Source organism: Macaca nemestrina, chromosome 20 (assembly GCF_043159975.1).
Source record: "Macaca nemestrina isolate mMacNem1 chromosome 20, mMacNem.hap1, whole genome shotgun sequence".
In the NCBI taxonomy this organism is placed as follows: domain Eukaryota; kingdom Metazoa; phylum Chordata; class Mammalia; order Primates; family Cercopithecidae; genus Macaca; species Macaca nemestrina.
Genome location: NC_092144.1, coordinates 8,843,807 through 8,864,988, shown reverse-complemented (window position 1 = coordinate 8,864,988; position 21,182 = coordinate 8,843,807). Strand labels below are relative to the sequence as shown.

General features: G+C 40.6%; 1 protein-coding gene across 7 annotated transcripts in view; it reads right to left on the bottom strand.

Moving 5' to 3' along the window:
• LOC105480166 (zinc finger protein 559) overlaps positions 1-21,182 on the bottom strand; it is a 38,831-nt gene that overhangs the window by 767 nt on the left and 16,882 nt on the right. The window contains exons 5-7 of one of the 7 annotated variants that reach the window (XM_071087619.1): positions 17,854-17,929; positions 5,002-5,143; positions 1,720-1,816 (exon numbers count right to left, since the gene is read on the bottom strand). In XM_071087619.1, the coding sequence (XP_070943720.1) occupies positions 1,720-1,816; positions 5,002-5,143; positions 17,854-17,929 (315 nt within the window). Of the gene's footprint in view, positions 1-1,719; positions 1,817-5,001; positions 5,144-17,842; positions 17,930-21,182 lie in introns of those variants that run through there. The other 6 variants (XR_011617828.1, XM_011739323.2, XR_011617827.1 and 3 more) reach the window with 6 other exon arrangements.

The following is a 21,182-nucleotide window of genomic DNA, read 5'->3' as shown; positions in this document are numbered from 1 at the left end:
GAAAACAGAAGCCATTAGAGTCTAGGCCTGCTAGATATTCAACACTAGCAGGCTCGGAAGCTTCTTCATACTAAAGAGTATACACACACATAGAGTTTAGTTACAATTTGTCTCCTTATCCAAGAACACAGTGTATCCTCAAATTAGAAATATAGTATGCATTTTTCATTTTTTCTTATTGGACTTTTTTCTAGCCTGAACCACTGAAAAGGCTTATGACTGCTAACGGCTCAGGAGGAATGCGCCTCTAAAGTGCAAAACTCTCTGAATATCATTTACCTGTGACAGAAACCAGGACTCACTGGGGAAATAGCTGAGTCTGGTATAGAATAAGAAATCTTCAAGATGAGTTTGGAATATCTTGTATAGCACCTCGCGTTCCTCATTGTTAGAATAGGACAGACTTCATAGGGTTGGGCTGAGTTAATATCCCTAAATTACTTACAATAAAAAGGAGTAACTCCTAAGGACCATAAAGGTGAGCATATTTGCATTTCATAATAAAAGGGTGACATTCCAGAACAACATTTAGTACACTTAGCTGTGTATGTGAAGTCATCAAAACCTGCTGCAAATCTTCCAGGACTCTGTCTTCTTAACTCAGTAGCCTACTTTCAAGGCCCAGTTTGCCTGCCCGATTTTACTCTTTAAACTTTTTTGTTGTAAACGAAGACAAATATGCACCAATCTAGGCCTACACAGGCTTAGGATCATGAATATCACTGTCTTGAATCTCTTCTGAAGCATCTGCTTGAGGTTGTTTTTGAGTTAACTCGTCTTTTTTAGTAAGTAGAAGGAATACACTCTAAAATAATATAAATAGTATAAAAATAATATAAACCAGTAATGTGGTCACTTATTACTATTATCCATTATGTACTGTATATAATCTGTACTGTACATAATCATATGTACTATGGTTACATGACTGATAGTGCAGGTTTAAACCACGACATGTGAGTAATGTGCTTTACAATGTTACATTGGCTATGTCACTAGGTGATTGGAATTTTTTAAGCATCATTATGAGACCACTGTCACATATGTGGTCCATCGCTGACCAAAATGTCTTTATGCAGTGCATGACTGTACTACCAACCAAGAATGTTTTACCTGCCAAAAATGGCCTTCAGAAATGAAGGGACAAAAACTTCCTTGGACAAACAAAAGATGAGGGGCTTCATGAGTAATGGAGCTGATTTATAGGAAATAGTAAATTCTTCAGCTTAAAAGAAAGGACACTTAGTAACATGAAAACATATAAAATTATAAAACCCACTGGGATAAAGGTAATTATACACTCAATCCAGATTACCCTACTATTGTAACAGTAGTATCTAAATAACTCTAGTATAAAAGATTAAAATATTAAAAAGTTATAATTTGTTAATAATATAGAAAGATGTAAATTGTGACATCAAAAACATAAAATGTGGGAAATGGAAGTAAGAGTATAAATTGTATGCAATCAAAGCTAAGCTGTTAACAGCTTAAAACAGACTATTGAAACTACAGGATGTTTTAAGCTTCATAGTAGCCACAAAGCAAGAACCTATACTATGGAGGAAAGAGAAAGGAATCAAAGCATATCGCTACAGAAAGTCACCAAATCACAAAGGAAGACAGGAAGGGAGGAAGAAAGGAACACAACATCTGTACAACAGCCACAAAAGAATGAATAAAATGGCAACAGTAAGTACTTACTTATCAATAATTACTTTAAATATAAATGTACTCAGGAGGCTGAGGCGGGAGGATCACTTGAGAGCAGGCAGGAGTTTGAGACCAGCCTAGGCAACATAGCAAGACCACATCTCTACAGAAAATAATTTTAAAAAATTATCTGGGTGCAGTGGCATCTGCCTGTAGTTCCAGCTATTTGGTGGGCTAGGGTGGGAGGATCGCTTGAACTTGGGAGTGGTTGGAGTATGATCATGCCACTGCACTCCTCCTGGGTGACAGAAATCCTATCTCCTTAAAGCAAACAAAAAAGTAAATGGATTAAATTCTCTAGTCAAAATATATAGTAGCTGACTAGATTAAAAAAGAAAGACCTAAGGTATATGCTGCCTACAAGAAACTCACTATAGCTTTAAGAATGCATGTATCCTGAAAGTAAAAAGATGGGAAAAGACATTCCACGTAAATGGGAACCAAAGAGAGCAAGGGTGAGTAGGAAAGATCTTATACAGCTTAATGTTACACCTCAAGTTACTAGAAAAAGCAGCAGCTAAGCCCAAAGTCAGCAGAAGGAAACAAGAAGAAACTAAGCCCAAAGCCAGTAGAAGGAAGGAAATTAATAATAAAGATCATAGCAGAAATAAATGAGAAAGAGATAAGACAACGGAAAAGATCGATGAAACTGAAAGTTGGTTGTATGAAAAGATAAACCAACAAAAACCTTTAGCCAGACTACCTAAGATTAAAATAGACAAGACTGAAGTAAAATTAGAAATGAAAGAGAAGGCATTACAACTGGTAACTACAGTGCCAGGCGTGGTGGCTCACGCCTGTAATCCCAGCACTTTGGGAGGCCGAGGCGGGCGGATCACGAGGTCAGGAGATCGAGACCATCCTGGCTAACCCGGTGAAACCCCGTCTCTACTAAAAAATACAAAAAACTAGCCGGGCGAGGTGGCGGGCACCTGTACTCCCAGCTACTCGGGAGGCTGAGGCGGGAGAATGGCGTGAACCCAGGAGGCGGAGCTTGCAGTGAGCTGAGATCTGGCCACTGCACTCCAGGCTGGGGGACAGAGCAAGACTCTGTCTCAAGAAAAAAAATGGCCGGGCGCGGTGGCTCACGCCTGTAATCCCAGCACTTTGGGAGGCCGAGACGGGCGGATCACAAGGTCAGGAGATCGAGACCATCCTGGCTGACACAGTGAAACCCAGTCTCTACTAAAAGTACAAAAAACCAGCCGGGCGAGGTGGCAGGCGCCTGTAGTCCCAGCTACTCGGGAGGCTGAGGCAGGAGAATGGTGTAAACCCAGGAGGCGGAGCTTGTAGTGAGCCGAGTTGGCGCCACTGCACTCCAGCCTGGGCGACAGAGCAAAGACTCCGTCTCAAAAAAAAAAAAAAAAAAAAATTCAACTGGTAACTACAGAAATACAAAGGATTGTGAGACTATAATGAAACATTATATGCCAAAAAATTGGATAATCTACAATAAATGGATAAATTCCTAAAAACACATAACCTGCTAAGACTGAATCATAAATAGAAAACCTGACAAGATCAATAAGAGTACGGAGATTAAATCAGTAAGGAAAAATCTTCCATCAGAGAAAAGCCCAGGACTTGGTGGCTTCACTGTTGAATTCTACCAAACATTTAAAGAATAATCCTTCTCAAACTTTTCCAAAAAAATGGAAGAAGAGCCCAACCAAGCTCTTCATTAAACTCATTTTATGAGGTCAGCATTACACTGATACCAAAGCCAGAAAAAAACACTGTAACAGCAAAAAACTACAAGCCAATATCCCTACTGAAAATAGATGCAAAACTCCTCAATAAAATACTAGCAAACCATATTCAACAGTACATTAAAAGGATCATACACCATGATCAAGTGGTATTTATCCCAGAAATACAAGGATAGTTCAAGATATGCAAAATCAATGTGATATGCCATACTGACAGAATGAAGGATAAAAACTATATGATCATTAGAATAGATGCAGAAAAAGCACTTGGTAAAACTCAGCATTCTTCTGTGATAAAAACCCTCAACAAATTAGTTATAGAAGGAATGCACTTCAATACCAGTAAAGGCCATAGGTGACAAAGCCACAGCTTACAGTCAATTATAAAAAATTGGAGGCTTTTCCTCTAAGATTGGGAACAAGATGCCCATCCTCGCCACTTCCAGTCAACATACGACTGGAAGTTCTAGGCAGAACAATTATGCAAGAAAACAAAAGGCATCTACATTGGAAAAGAAGTAAAATTATCTGTTTGTAGATGACATGATAGTTTGATGTAGTTTCACTTCATTATTTTTGCCTTTCTTGCCTGTCCTTTCGGTGTCAACTCCTTTAAAAAAACCAGTCAAGACCAGCCTGACCAACATGGTGAAACCCCGCCTCTACTAAAATGCAAAAATTAGCCAGGTGTGGTGGTGGGTGCCTGTAATCCCAGCTACTCGGGAGGGTGAGGCAGGAGAATCACTTGAACCTTGAACCTGGGAGACAGAGCGAGACTCTCTCAAAAAAAAAAAAAAAAAACTGAATTATGAAAGGAAGCAAGGGAGAAAACGGATGTAGTAAGAATGGCAAAATGGTGACAATCATGGAAGCTGGGTGGTAGGTACATAGTAGCTTCATCATAGCACTCTATTCCTGGGTATGACTGAAAATCCATGGTGAAAAGTTTAAAAAGAATGTAAAATTTCCATATGAAAACATGAAGCAAGGAACTGTACCTGTCAGGCATAATAGAAAGAAAATCTCTCTTGAGGATTTGTATATACAAGTGCTTTCTTTTAGGTTTCAGTCCAAATTCATTTGTGTAGTTCAAACAACCTGAAGAGAATCATTTCACTTTAAGAGGGTCCTAAGTGGCATTGTCCCCAAGCAACTAGTGCAAGCAAATGGACCTATCTCTGGAAAATCAACTTTAAGTCAGGTCTTGAGAAAAAAATCTTATATGCAAAGTTCTAAGTAAACTGAGGAAGGCACAGTTTAAGAAACAAACACAAATACGCAATGTACCATGTGTAAGACACAACTAAAACACAGCCATCAGGTGGAAAAGCCTAACACTTCAGATATTATCCTTTTAGACATACTTTAAAAAATATAAAAGCTTAAAGAAATTAAAAATTTGGATGTGGAATAAGATACTATAAAATGGTTAATTAGTTTAAAAAGCAATTTTTAGAAATGAAAAATAAACCCACTGAAATGAGAAATTCAATGCCAGTATTAACTACTAGATTAGAATTTTGATAGCACTATTAGATGAAAACCTAGCAATTTTCTTGAAGTAGTGAAAGACACTAACCTTTGGGTACTGGAAGTATTATAAGCCCCAGGCTGAATACATAAAAAGAAATCCACATCTAATTTCATTATACATTTTTCTTCCTTGGTATTTGATTTTTTTCCATAATTTCCAAAGCAGCCAGGGGAAAAACACACGTCACCTATAAAAGGAAAAACAGACTGATAGTTGATGTCTCAACAGCAACAATGGACATCAGAAGAAAGCAGGACTATGTCTTCAGTGTGCTGAGAAAAAAATGGCTTATCAACCTAGAATGCTAGACAGTTAAACTATCTAGCTGCTCTTTATAGGAAATACAAAGATAACCAGTTTAAGCAATGAAAACAAACCAGTCAGCCAAATCCAAATATTATGTGGGACATTTTAAGAACAAATAACTTTATTTTTTCAATAAATCAGTGGATTAAAAAAATGAAAAGGGAGGAGGCAGAGAACAGACACAACAGAAACTTAAGGGGTATAAAATAAAAAAAATGGAGACCCTGTTAAGCTTCTCATTTGAACAAACCAAACGTAAAAAGATATTCTGTAGCCAGTCAGGGAACATCAGACTTTGTTAGTTGGGATAATGGAGTAGTGGTGATGAACCAACTAGAGATGCACAGTTAGTAATTTACTGAAGAAATGACAGGATGTCTGGAATTTGCTTTAAAAACAAATCTGGGGGAAAAAAACAGCATTATCCAATAATATTTATTTGCAGTAACCGCTAATACAGTAACCACTAATCATGTATGGACAGCTACTGAACACTTGAAATGAGGTTAAACTTTAAGCATTTAAACTTCAATAGCCACACGAGGCTAGTGGCTACTGTATTGGACAGCTAAGGGCTAGATGATGCAAGATGAGCAAAATATTGGTAACTGTCAAAGCTGAGTGTTAAGGACGTGAGAATTCATTATACAGTCAGCCCACTACACGACCACAGATCAAAAATATGTGGGAAAAAAGATGAATGCTTGTGTCTATACCGAACATGTAGACTTTCCCCCTTGCTATTATTCCTTAAACAATACAGCATAACTATTTATGGTCCAGCACAGTGGCTCACACCAGTAATCCCAGCACTTTGGGAAGCTGAGGCAGGAGAATGCCTTGAAGTCAGGAGTTCAAGACTAGCCTGGGCAATAAAGCAGAACCCTGTCTCTACAAATATATATATATATATATATATATTTTTTTTTTTTTTAAAGTTATCCAGGTGTGGTGGTGCATGCCTGTAGTCCCAGCCACTTGGGAGGCTAAGGTGGGAGGATTACCTGAGTCCAGGAGTTTCACGCTACAGTGAGCTATGATCACAACACTGCACTCCAGCCTGAGCAACAGAATGAGACTCCATCTCTTAAAAAAAACCAAAAGACCAACCAACCACTTACATAACACTTATTGTACTAGGTACTATAAGTAATCTGGGGATGACTTAAAGTAAATGGGAGGGAAAACATAGCATTTATGGGAGGATGTGTACAGGTTATATGCAAATAAAATGCGATTTTATATAAGGAATTTGTGGCTGTGGAGTTTGGAAGCCCTGTGGGGGTCCAGGAACCAGTCCCCCATGGATACGAGAGACACCTGTACTATTCTACTTCTGTGGAGAATTAAAAATTTTCATGATTAAAAGCTTAAAAAATATACAAGGAGAGTTATATAAAGGCATTTTAAAATAAAGACTTGAGACAACGTACCCATCAAAAAAGACCATCACAGAAGTAAATTAAAAGTACTTCAGGAGATAGGAATTGGAAGACCCAAAATGTTAAGGAGAATGAACACAGGTAAAATGGATAAAATTAAGGAAACCTTTATTATATAAAATGATAATAATATCCAATTTGTGAGATGGAAAAATAAGCTCAATCCTAATACTAAATAATACATAAATTGGGAAGGAGGCTGTATGTTCCTTGTATTCTTCCACTGGGGACTCACAATATTGATTAGCTTTAGACTGTAAGTATGCATGATAAAATAGGGTAAAAATTCAGAGGATGGACACAGTGAGTTTAACTCACAGTCTAGAAGAGAAAATGGAATTAGGTTAAAAAAAAAAAACCCTCAATTCCAAAGGTAAGAAAAATAAGGGAAATGAAACAAAAAAATAGGTCAAATGAAAAGCACAATGTAGTAAGATGGTAGAAAATGTCTGACTTTATCAGTAAGTGTACAAATGGGCTAAATTCTGCAGTTTAAAAAGATTGTCCTGGTAGATTAAGATAAACTCCAGCTCTATGTTATTTCATTAGATGCACTAAAACCCACAACACCACATAAAAACTGAGTCTCGCTGAGGTGGAGTGGATCACATGAAGTCAGGAGTTTGAGACCAGCCTGACCAACATGGAGAAATCCCGTCACTGCCAAAAAAAAAAAAATACAAAATTTGCCGGGCTTGGTGGTGTATGCCTGTAATCCCAGCTACTCGGGAGGCTGAGGCAGGAGAATCACTTGAACCCGGGAGGTGGAGGTTGCGGGAGCTGAGATTGCGCCACTGCACTCCAGCCTGGGCAACAAGAGCGAAACTCCGTCTCAAAAAAGAAAAAACAAAACAAAACAAAACTGAGTCTCAAAAATAAGAAAGATGTATCACAGGTGAATATTAACCAAAATAAAGTTTGCTAAATTAATTTCATACATTTTAAGATAGCACTATTAGAGGTAATGATATGAGGATGTAAAGTACCAATCAGGAAGATATAAAATTCTAGTCTCATAAAACTCATAAAGCAGAAGCTAGTACAATTAAAGAAGAAATAACACAAATCATCAACACTTTAAGACTTTCAAACACTGCTCAGCGATAGATCATATGAAAAAAAGGATATGAAGATTTGAACAATACAATAAGTATGTTTCATCTAGCACACTGAGGGATACGACTGAATGTATTGAGTATACCAGACATTCTTTTGAAGCACAAATGAAGTGTTTATAAAAACTGACCATACTGTATGGTAAATATACTGTAAAGCTTGTCTTCAACCTTTCAAAATTTGGTATATAAAACATCAAGTGCCCCTTAAATATATACACCTACTATGTGCTCACAAAACTTAAAAATTAAAAAAAATTAGAAAAAGATTTGGTATACAGACACGTTCTCTGACATGTCTTAATTACAATGTAATTAAGTTGTAAGTTAATGACAAGAGATTACGTTGCACTATATGAAATGGCTGTTTTGGTAGTTTAAAACTGTGGTTGAATGTTAGTGGTTTCATATTTTTCAAGCAAACAGAAAAAAGTAACACATTTGGAATTAAGAACACATCACACTTCCAAAGAACTTATGGTTTTATAAAAGAATTGAATTAGAAAATACATAATACTATGGTTATTGATTAGTTCTAAGTACCACAACTTGTAGAATGTACCTAAACTGGTCCATAGGAAAAAAAATAAGCTTTATATGTTTATATTAGAAAAGAAGTGAAGTTAAAAATTAACTTAAGTGGTTGGAGCAGGAATAGCAAAAAATACTATGATGAACTAGAAAACAACAGTATCACTCAGGCAACAAACTGGTTCTTTGAAAGCTACTAGGAAAAAAATCAGGCAAAACTCTTCAAAGAAAAAGAGAGAAAAACACAACTACAGATGTTGCAGAGATTAAACAAGACATGAATAACCTTAATCAAATTCAAAACTTTCAGGAAATAAATTGATTCCTACAGAAATATAACTTACCAAAACTGACTATGTAGAAATTACAATAAAAAGAACTAGCTGGTGATGGTTGAGTAACACTGTGAATGCAATTAATGCCACTAACTTGTACATTTAAAAATGATTAAAATGGCAAATTTGGCTTTAGATATTTTACCACAATTTAAAAAACGTAAAAGAAAGAAGAATCTAGACTGATGCTGTCAGCAAGGTGCTAGGTCTTCCCAGCTTAACTCACTGCCCAGACATTCTTTTAAAATAGAAAACAAAACTGGATTATTTAGGTATTCACCAAAAAACACCATGCTCAAAGGCTTTATCAGTCAGTTATGCCACTCAAAGAAGAAAGAATTCTAGTCTGGATGAAAATCTTCCAGAGATTAGGCATATTTATGAAGACTCTGGTTACTTAAACTACACTTCAATGTAATTCGTCACTAACGTTTGCATTATGTTAGGTATAGATAACTTATCCACTCTATAGGCGAGAGTTGGGTATTTGGAAGGTTTAATATAGCCTTTATGCAAACCCCAGAACTCTGTATGGTTCAAAATGTCATGTTTGCATTTGATTATTCTATTAACAGCAGTTTACAATATTACAAGGGGAAAAAATGGTCACTTTTAAACTAATTTCACAAACCAGTTTAACTTATCAAAGGGATTACAGTGATTAACAGTATAAAAGGAAGAATGTTCTCTGAGATTGGCATACTGATATCAAACATGACAAGGCCACTTTAAGTAAACAAAATCATAGGCAAATTTCAACATAGATTCAGATATTCTAAGGAAAATAAGTCCAAATAAAAAATGTCAATAAATAGGAAAGATAGTACAACAGAATTAAGTTAGGTTTACCAGAGGAATACAAGATGCTTACTATTAGAAAATCAATCAATATAATTTGCTTCATTAATAGAGCAAAAGAAAACCAGGATGATCAACTCAAAGTGATAAAAACCAGTATCACATAACGATTTCAAAAATAAATGTTTTCAGCCTGAAAACTTTCAGGCTGAATTTAATTCAGCCAGCTTCTTTATTTATTTATTTTTGAGACGGAGTCTTGATCTGTTTCCCAGGCTGGAGTTCAGTGGCACGATCTCTGCTCACTGCAACCTCTGCCTCCCGGATTCAGGCGATTCTCCTGCCTCAGCCTCCCAAGTAGCTGGGACTACAGATGCGTGCCAGCATACCTGGCTACGTTTTTGTATTTTTAGTAGAGACGGGGTTTCACCGTGTTAGCCAGGATGGTCTCAGTCTCCTGACCTCATGATCCGCCCGCCTCGGCCTCCGGAAGTGCTGGGATTACAGGCGTGAGCCACTACACCCAGCCTCAGCTGAATTTTTAAAACACAATTCAAAGATGGGCAAAATGATCTGAATGAACATTTTTCTAAAGATAAAAAGGTCAACTGCACATGAAAAGATGCTAAACATCATTAGTCACCAGGGACATGCAAATCAAAACCACATTAAGATATCACTTCACACACTAAGGTGAGTGTAATTAAAAAGACAAATGTTGAGGATGTGGAGAAATTCTTGTTTTTTGTGGAGGCGAGTGAAGTGGTGCTGCCACATTGGAAAACAGCCTGGCATTTCACCAGAAGATTAAACATAAAAGTTCGTCTCATGAACAAGTCATTCCACTCCTAGGTATATGCCCAAGAGAAATATTCACAGCAGCAGTATTCATAATAGCCAAAAAGGAGAAACAACCCAAATGTCTATCAATTGATGAATGGATAAATGAAAATGTGGTGTATCCATACAATGGACTACCATTTGACAACAGAAAGGAATGAAGGCCAGGCATGGTGGTTCATGCCTGTAATCCTCAGCACTAAGGGAGGCTGTGGTGGGTGGACCACATGAACCCAGGAGTTCAGACCAGCCTGGTAACACAGTAAGACTCAATCTTTACCAAAAATTTAAAAAATTAGCTGGGCTTGGTGGCCCACACATGTGGTCCTACCTACTCAGGAGGCTGAGGTGGGAGGCCAAACTAGGAAGGTCGAAGGCACCACTGCACTCCAGCCTGGGTGACAGAGCAAGATCTCCTCTCATTAAAAAAAAAAAAAAGGAATGAGGCTGGGCACAGCGGCTCACACCTGTAGTCTCAGCACTTTGGGAGGCCAAGATGGGCGGATCACGAGGTCAGGAAATCGAGACCACCCTGGCCAACATGGTGAAACTGCGTCTCTACTAAGAATACAAAAATTAGCCGGGCATGGCGGAGCACGCCTGTAATCCCAGCTACTTGGGAGGCTGAGGCAGGAGAATCGCTTGAACCCAGGAGGCAGAGGTTGCAGTGAGCTGAGATCGCGCCACTGCACTCCAGCTTGGCGACAGGGCTAGACTCCGTTCAAAAAAAAAAAAAAAAAAAAAAAAAAAGGAATGAAGCAGTGATACATGCTACAAAATAACCTTGAATTCATTACGCTAACTCAAAGCAGCTAGTCGCAAAGGACTACATAGTTCATGATTTCCATTTCATGATTCCATTTATATGAAATGTCTAGAATAGGCAGATCCACAGAAACACAAAGTCTCATAGTGGTTACCAGTGAAATGGAGTGGAATGGGGGAATAACTGCTGATGAGTATGGGGTTCTCTTTGGGGCAATGAAAATGTTCTAGAGTTATATTGTAGTCATGGTTGTACAACTCTTAATATACTAAAAACCACTGATTTATACACTTTAAAATGAGATGAAATATATGATCTTATGTCAATAAAGCTGTTACAGAAGGGAATGTCCTTAATCTATCAAAAACATATAGCAAACATGTAAGTAGTGACAAGCTGAAAGCTTTCATTCTGACACCTGGAAGGCAGCAAGGATTGCTCCTTCTAATGTTTTGGACGTCTTAGGCAGGGCAGTAAATTTGCGGGGCAGGAGTGGGGTCATAATAGGATTATAAAGGGAGAATAAACTTCTTATTCATAAACAATATGTGAATATGTAAACATCCGAAACAAACTACAGGTAAACTGAAAACTAAGGTCTGCTGCTTGCTGTATACAAAACATACACCCTGAGGGCTCAAAAAAGCACAAGTTCCATAGACGGGAATCTGGTCATACCTAGGAATTACACATTCATTTATCCTTTGACCCAACAACTTCACTTCCAAAAACAAACTTTGAAGACCTAAGTCCACAAATACGAATAAACACGCACAAGCCCACTCAGATGGAACAACTCAAATGCCCATCAAGCACTAGGGTGCATCCACATAACAGAGGAGAAAAAAAGGAACGATCTCCGCAAATTTATAATGCACATCCCACGATATGCCTTCTAATTGCCGAAAGTGAGGCACACAAGGGCATTTTCTTGAGAAAAATAGTCTCATACTGGGGAAGACGTTTAAAGAGGACGGTACAGAAAGTGGAGAAGAGGCCCCGCCAACGCGCTCTGACCACATGAACCCACTCGCCTCCTCCCAGGCACCAACTTCCAGAATGGCCGCCCCAAGCCCAGCGGTGCTGGAAGGAGCCGCAGCCGGGGGCTCCGGGAAGAAACACGGCGATAGCCGGAGGCTTGGGCGGGAAGCGGCAGGCAAAGTCTGGAGCAGCCGGGGCTGCGTAGGGCGCCCTTGAACCCTTCCCTCCCCACTCCGCCGGCCTGACTAGCGGGGCGCACCTGGGCCTGGCCCGCTAGGACAACAAACGATACGAACACCTTTCTCAGCTGCAGGTGGCAGCGCTGGGAGACGGCGAGGCGATGAAAGCGCACTTCCGCTTCCGGCCAGCGGCTGTGAGGGGCGGGCTCCCCAGCTAGCGCTTTTGGCGGATTCGCCCTGAGGACTTGGGAATGGGGAGTGGCAGACGGGCCTGCTCCCTTAGGGCGAAGGCTGTGACTCTTTATTCATTGCTTTACAGAAAATAACAGGCACAAGCCAAGTAACTTGCTTGGGTCTCAAAGTTAAGTAAAAGGGTCCGCAGGAACTAGAATCCCTACGGTCTTCCCAAGGGAAAAAGCAAATGTCCCCAGAGGAAAATGGGACTCTGCAGCCACAGGAGGAAAAGGGGTCCAATTGCCCCCTTCCCTCTTCCTGAGCAAAGGAAGACCCCCGAGGTCAGGGATATTTTGGTCTGGACTCCAGTTTAAACAATTAAGTCCAGGTATTTAAAAAAAACTGAGGGTCTCTGTCAGCACTTGAAATTATCCGCCAACAAAGGAGATCCTGTTAGGACCAACAGGGTTTGATTCACATTTGCAAGATTGGAACCTTAGAATTAAAACTGAAAATCTCAGTCCGGTGGTAGAAAAAAAGATGGATTTTAAATGACTTTGGAGTTATTACTGTATTCAGACATCCCAAATCCAGGCTTTTAAAAAAATCTCAATAGCCTTTGTCCCTTCTCCAGACACTCCCATGAATAAAACTCCTACCTAGACAGAAGGATTTAAGAATGTTTAAGAGAATCATTATTTTTAAAATTATTATTTTTTTGAGACTGAGCTTTGCTCGTCATCCAGGCTGGAGTGCAGTGGCGCGCTCTGGGCTCACTGCAACCTCCGCCTCCCAGGTTCAAGCAGTTCTGCCTCAGCCTTCCAAGTAGCTGGGATTACAGGTGCCTGCCACCACGCCCAGCTAGTCAATTTTTGTATTTTTAGTAGAGACGGGGTTTCACCATGACCAGGCCAGGCTGGTCTTGAACTCCTGACCTCAAGCGATCCACCCGTCTCGGCCTCCCAAAGTGCTGGAATTAGGGGCATGAGCGCCCGGCCAGAGATTCATTGTTAATGTTATTCACTAGAGCCACTCAGAACTAAGAATCCTGGCTAAAGGAAATCTCAATCCCTCCTGGCAGTTTGTGCCTCTCACATAGACCAGCTCCATAAAATAACTGCCTATAAACAGAAGATTCTTAAAGCACTAGGGATTAATTACTAACATTAGATTCAGGCATTAGGGCCATTGTGTTTAAAACAAAAATTTCAATCTACATCCAAAAAAGGAAAGATTTTAAGAAGTTAGGTTCTTTTCTTTACCACATTATTAGAGCCTAAAAAGGAACTACTAGGTGAAGTGTGAGGATATTTACACACGTTCATTGACCAAGGACTCTCGACTTTGTTCCGGGGACAAAGTGTGATGGTCTGAGGCAGAAGTAAAATGTCCATTAGCCCTCCTGAGCTCCATGGCAAACACACAGCCTCTGTTAATGCTGGTCTTGGCCTCCATCTGTATTCATGCAAGAGGTAGAACCTCTTTTTAAAAAAAAATTTTTTTTTTTTTTTTTTGAAACGGAGTCTCGCTCTGCCGCCCAGGCTGGAGGTGCAGTGCCTTGGCACACTGCAAGCTCCACCTCCCGGGTTCACGCCATTCTCCTGCCTCAGCCTCCCGAGTAGCTGGGACTACAGGCGCCTGCCACCACGCACAGCTAATTTTTTGTATTTTTTTTTTTTTTAGTAGAGACAGGGTTTCACCTTGTTAGCCAGGATGGTTTCGATCTCCTGACCTCGTGATCTGCCCGCCTCGGCCTTCCTAAGTGCTGGGATTACAGGTGTGAGCCACTGTGCCTGGCCTCTTTTTTTTTTTTCTAGAGAAATTGCCAAGGCTGCATGCATGCAGATGCAAGAGCAGACTGCTTGTTCACTGCAATACAGCTACCTCACTGATTACACCAATTCCATTTTTAAATTATTATTTTTTTCTGGAGAGGGAGGGTGGATAGAGAAGGAAGTCCCAGGGAGTCAAAGGCCCAGAAACGCAGTGGAATGTCTCTTCTCACCACAATCTGTTCTGCTCCCTGCTGCTGACAATTTCCACTGAGCCCTTCAAGGGTCTCCCACACACAGGACAAGGGCTGCTGCTCCTACCTCCTCTCCCATGGACGCAAACATTGGTGGGAGCAATCCTTTTATTGTTATGGCAAAGAGAAGCCCTGAGGGTACCCACATGGATGCCTTCAAGGTGACAGGCAGAGCCTGAGGCTCTGAAAAAGGTTGGCCTAAAACTACTGCACTAGATATGCACTTCCTGCTTAGACCAATCTCATTTGAGAATTAATGATATAGCCTTTGCCTGCGCGGGGCCCTGTTCTGACTGCAGTCAGGTTTGGGGTAGGCAGTGTAGAAACCCCCATTTTCACAGGCATCTGTAAAAATCATGTTAGGGATTTATTTATACTAAGCCACAGTAGGTTCATGCAAATCTAAAAACACTTTATGACGTATTTGTCTAAAATCCTTGATCTCTTAAAGCAATTAAAAAAAAAAAAAAAAAAAAAGCAGGCCCCAAATTGAAAACTGGCTTTCCAATTTCAATGGGTAGTATTTCTTCCGTATGAAAAGTTTACATTTGTGAGTCCTGTATTATTATTGGCCAGATTTTCAGAATTATTTTAAAAGACTACTTTAGGATTTTCGTTAAAAGAAAATAAAGGATACTGTCACCATTTATGTATCAAAAACTGGCAAAATTGTGCCACCTCTGGATCCAGAGCAGAGACATATTTGAAAACAAATTCCCAATGAAACCAAACCTGGGGGTTTTCAGGGCTCAAAATCAAAACCTATAGCCTTGTTAAATGCTCATATATACTTTTTTTTTTTTTTTTTTTCCCTGAGATGGAGTCACCCTCTGTTGCCCAGGCTGGAGTGCAATGACACGATCTCGGCTCACTGCAACCTCCGCCTCCTGGGTTCAAGTTGTTCTCATGTCTTAGCCTCCCCAGTAGCTGGGATTACAGGCGCCTGCCACTATGCCTGGCTACTTTTGTATTTTTAGTAGAGACGGGGTTTTGCCATGTTGGTTAGGTTGGCTTCAAACTCCTGACCTCAGGTGATCCCCCCGCCTTGGCCTCCCAAAGTGTTGGGATTAAAGGTGTGAGCCACCGTGCCCCGGCCTCACATATACTTTCAACTTTTCATTCCTTTGTCAACTGCAAGAATCGTAGTGTTTGACAAGTTGGGTGTTTCTTGTCAAATACTACAATTCTTGCAGTTGACAAAGGAATGAAAGTTTTTTTTTTTTTTTTTCCAGTAGCTTGGCAAAACAATCCTCTTATTTCTGATGACAGCAATACTCTCACTTCCTTCTAATTCCTGAAAATCAGCATATAACATACTTTCATTTTATTGTGCTTTGCAGATAATGTGTGGGGTTTTATTTTTATTACAAATTGAAGGTTTGTGGCAATCCTCCACTGATGAAGTCTACTAGCACCATTTTTCCAATAACACATACTCATTTTGTTTCTCTGTCAGCATTTTGAAGCAAAGTATTTTACAATTCAGGTGCGTCCTTTGTTTTTTAGACATAATGCTACTGCACACTTAATAAACCTTTTTTTTTTTTTTTTTAAAGATGGAATCTTGCTCTGTTGCCTAGGCTGAAGTGCACTGGCATAATCTTGACTCACTGCAGTCTCCACCTCCCGGGTTCAAGTGATTCTCCTGCCTCAGCCTCCCGAGTAGCTGGGATTGTAGGTGTGCTCCACCACACCTGGCTAATTTTTGTATTTTTAGTAGAGATGGGGTTTCACCATGTTGGAGAGGCTGGTCTTGAACTCCTGGCCTCAGGTGATCCACCACCCGCCTCAGCCTGCTAAAGTGCTGGGATTATAGGCATGAACCACCACGCTCAGCACTTTTTTTTTTTTTTTTTTTTTTTTGAGACAGGGTATTGCTCTGTCACCCAGACTGGAATGCAGTGGCACAATCATAGCTTACTGTAGCCTTGAACTCCTGGACTCAAGCAATCCACCTGCCTCAGCCTCCTGAGTAGCTACAACTACAGCTACTCCACCACACCTGACTGATTAAAAAAAATCTTTTTTGTAGAGATGGGGTCTCGCTATGTTTGCCCAGGCTGGTCTCAAATTCCTATACTTGAGTGATTCTCCTACCTCAACTTCTCAAAGCACTGGGATTACAGGTGACAGCCACCTCATCCAGCCAACGTAACTTTTATATGAACTAGGAAACCAAAAAATTTGTATGACTCGCTTTACTATGATGGTCTGTGGAAGCAAACCCACAAATCTCCAAGGTAGGACTGTATATAACAGTGAAAACCTGAAATTAAATAAACTGTATTGTCTACAGGTGCCAAAACAAAGGCAAAAAATAAGCAGCCCTTACTTATCTTTTACCTTGAGTGTGGTTCTGAATTTGAAAAATGGTTACTTAGAGGCAAAGTGATTGGGGAAAAAAAGATCAGTCTAACTCTTGATATTATTTCACCTAGACTTAATAGGTCTCCAGGGTCAGCAATAAGGGAGATTTTGGGTTCATCACAGGATCTCTAAAGTAAGTGGCTTAATGACAATATTGTGAGTTTTATTACTATCATGCTTATACTCCGAAATACTTCATTCTAACAGGACATGACATACATATCCAATTGGACAGATGCAGCTTGCTGAGTAACTTCCAAAACAAGAGAGAGGAAAGAAATAGGAGAGTTAAAAAAAAAAAAAAAAAAAAAATTGGGCATGGTGATTTGTGCCTGTAGTCCCAGCTCCTGGGAGACTGACGTGGGAGGATCACTTGAACCCAGGATGTGGAGGCTGCAGTAAGCTATGATCATACTACTGCACTCCAGCCTGGGTGACAGAGCAAGACCCTGTATCAAAGAAAAAAAGATATTTTGAACTGTGAGTTCTCTGCGCAGAGGCACACAATAATTCTAAATATCGGGCCAACAATATAGAACCCAGAAGAATGCAAATTGGCTGCTGTTAATTTTGGATGAGGCCAGAAAGTCTGGAATCAGTAACTAGGGTTCCCCTGTTAACTCTAAAGACTGGACAGACTCAAATGAAACAAGGTACTGGAATCCATCAGAGATGGTAGTGGATATTTCATCGTACACAGATCACTTAAGACAGTAACAATGGTGATCCCTCAAGGAGTTGTAATGAAGTGAGTCGAACCACAGGCATTTTATGGCATCCATTAAGGGCAAAACAACTGTGAGGTCATCAGACCTTGTGACAGTTACGACTATTAGAAAGTTTCCACTGGCATTTAGCAACAAAATCATTTGCCTTATTTATGATGTCATTTAACAAACGGAGAATGAGATTCAGGAAAGGCTAAGGGAAGGGCCCCAGACACATAGCTCAACAGTAACAGCTGCAAGGCCCACATTCCAGCAGCTGGGCTCGAGGCTAAGCCCTCAACACCTAGGCTCTATGTGAGCAAACAGTACCTCTACAGGCTTTGCAACTCTGAAGCTGTTGGGACCCTGGAATCTTCCCAGTCAGCCGTCTAGTCCACTGAAGAAACTAATAATTAAAAAAAAGAAGAAAAAAGGGTATGAGTTTGGTTCTGATTATTGTTGTAGTACAAAAAAAACCACCTCAAGCTTAGTGATACAGAATAGCGGTTCTCAGGGTTGGTAAACTGCTGAGGGACCCAAAACACTTTCAGGGGGTCTGTGAGATTAAAACTACTGTTATAATAGCACAAATACATTCTTGACCTCTTCACCATATCCACATTTATACTGATGACACAGTGTAACAGTGGACAAAAGTGCTAGTGCCTCAGCAGAAATTAAGGCAGTGGGCTGGGTGCCATGGCTCATGCCTGTAATCCCAGCACTTTGGAAGGCCAAGGTGGGTGGATTACCTAAGGTAAGGAGTTACAGACCAGCCCAGTCAACATGGCGAAACCCCGTCTCTACTAAAAATACAAAATTATCCAGGCGTTGTGGAGTGCGCCTGTAATCTCAGCTACTTGGGAGGCTAAGGCAGAAGAATCGCTTAAACCCGGGAGGCGGAGGTTGCAGTGAGCCGAGATTGTGCCATTGCACTCCAGCCTGTGGCTAAAAAGAGCAAAATTCTGTCTCAAAAAAAAAAAAAAAAAAAAAGGCAGTGGCACTGAACTGCACGGTCACTGAATGCCTCACTGTCCCACACTTGGGATAAATAAAAATGTCCTTGAGGGAACAGAAAAAGTTAGAAAGCTTAGATCTGTCACCTTGGAAGTGTCTCAACACATGTAAACTTTTCTGATAGGATCAATGGTCATGTTCATGAAGGTTTATTTTAGACACTGTACTGTAAAATAGGTCAACATGTGGAAGATCTGGGTAATGAAGTAAATAACGATTTCCTTTCATTTTAGAAATGAGGGTCTCACTATGTTGTCCAGGCTGCTTTCAAACTCTTGAGTTCAAGTGATTCTCCCACTTTGGCCTCCCGAAGTGCTGAGATTATAGGCATAAGCCACTGTGCTGGCCCTATTTTCTAAGTCATGTAGTAAGGTATGAAATCATGCATTAATAAAGTAGCCAAAGTGCAAGATATAGGCTGGGCGCAGTGGCTCATGTCTGTAATCCCAGCACTTTGGGAGGCCAAGGTGGGTAACTGACTGAGGTCAGGAGTTCGAGAGCAGCCTGGCCAACATGGTGAAACCCTGTCTCTACTAAAAATACAAAAATTTGCCAGGCATGGTAGTGGGTGCCTGTAATCCCAGCTACCTGGGAGGCTGAGGCTGGAGAATCGCTTGAACCCAGGAGGCGGAGGTTGCAGTGAGTGGAGATTGCACCATTGCACCCCAGCCTGCGCAGCAAGGGCAAAATTCCATCTCAAAAAAAAAAAAAAAAAGAAAAGAAAGAAAAAAAAGAAAAGAAAGAAAAAAATAGTGCAAGACAAACAAACGGATTTTAATGTAACAGAAAAGAAACAATTCCTTGACAGGATTTCATATTCCATATTGCAACTAATCCTTCACAAACTACCATTTCTTGAGCTTTGGTGTAATATCAAAGAAAATTCAAAATTACCTGAAAATGCTTCTCTCTTTTCCAACTATATATCTCAGCAAAGCCAAACTTTCTAGATATACTTTAATCAAAGCAATTAATGGCAAAAAATGTAGAAACAGGTATGAAAATTCAGCTGTCATCTATTAAGCTCTTAAGACATTAAAGAGATTTGCAAAAGCATGCAATATGCCACTCTTTCCACATTATTTTGTTGCTATTGTGGAAAAGTTATTTTTAAAAAGCATGTTATGTATATTACTAAAATATTTTTAAAATTTGCAATTCTTTTTTTTTTTTGCGATGGAGTCCTACTCTGTCGCCCAGGCTGGAGGCTGGAGCACAGTGGCATGATTGCAGCTCACTTCAACCTCTCCCCCTGGGTTCAACTGATTCTCTTGCCTCAGACTCCCGAGTAGCTGGGATTACAGGCACACACCACCATGCCAGCTAGTTTTTTTGTATTTTTAGTAGAGATGGGGTTTTGCCATGTTGGCCAGGCTGGTCTCGAACTCCTGACTTCAGCTGAGCTGCTGGCCTCAGCCTCCCAAAGTGCTGGGATTACAGGCAAAAGCCACCATGCCCGGCCTTAATTTCTAAAATATTAAATATTCACAGATAGAATGCCCACTGGCAAAAGATTTTTGGGGTGCTCAATTTTCGGAGTATAAGAGTCTCAAGATAAAAAGTTGAGAACTGCTGGTAAAGAACCATTACCACTCTATTATGTTAACAGATTATGGGGCAGGAATTTGGACAGGATACAGTAGGAATGAATGGCTTGTCTCTGCCTCACAATGTCCAGGGCCTCAGCTGGGAAGTCTTACACAGCTGATGCTGAATCCAAAGGCTGGGGGCTGGAATCACCTTGATTCTATCATCACTCTTGTATCTGATGTTTTCCTTGAAATGGCTAAAAGACAGACAGCAGCTGGTGGCTGTTGATGGCAGCCATCTACATGTAACGCCTCCTTGTTACAGCAGAGCTGCTAGTTCCCAAGAGGAAGCACTAAGAGGAGCAAGCATCTCAAGAGGGAATGTTCCAGGATAACCATGAGGGAACCGCATGGCCCTTTGTGGCCTCGCTGTGGAAATCTCATGGAATCATTTATGTCGTACTCCTTTGGGAAATGCAGTCAAAGGTCAGTGCAAATACAAAGGGGAGGTAAAACTATCAAAGAATTTTAGGGCCATGTTTTAAAACCATCGGAGTCTGCACGTGGCTACAAACTATTAATATTTATACTTCCCACATACAAGAAACACTTATCTTCCTAAGGCCACACCAAAGTCTCATGCCCGTAGTAGCAGACTCTGGTTTTATGTCCAGGATCTGGTCAACTAAATAAGGTGCAATCCAGAAAAGAGGGCCAAGAGCAGTGGCTCACGTCTATAATTCCAGCACTCTGGGAGGCTGAGGTGGGAGGATCCCTTGAGTCCAAGAGTTCAAGACCAGCCTGGGCAACATAGAGACCCCGTCTCTACAAAAAATACAAAAATTAGGCGTGGTGGCATATGCCTCTGGTCCTAGCTACTCAAGAGGCTGAGGCAGGAGGATCACCTGGGCCCAGGAGGTCAAGGCTGTAGTGAGCTATGATTGTGCCACTGCACTCCAACCTTGGCAAGAACAGCAAAATAAGACTCCCCTCTACTCCCCACAAACACATGCTGGGTGTGGTGGCATGTGCCTGTAGTCTCAGTTACTCAGGAGGCTGAGGCAGGAGGATCACTTGAGCCCAGGAATTCAAGGCTGCAGTGAGCTATGACTG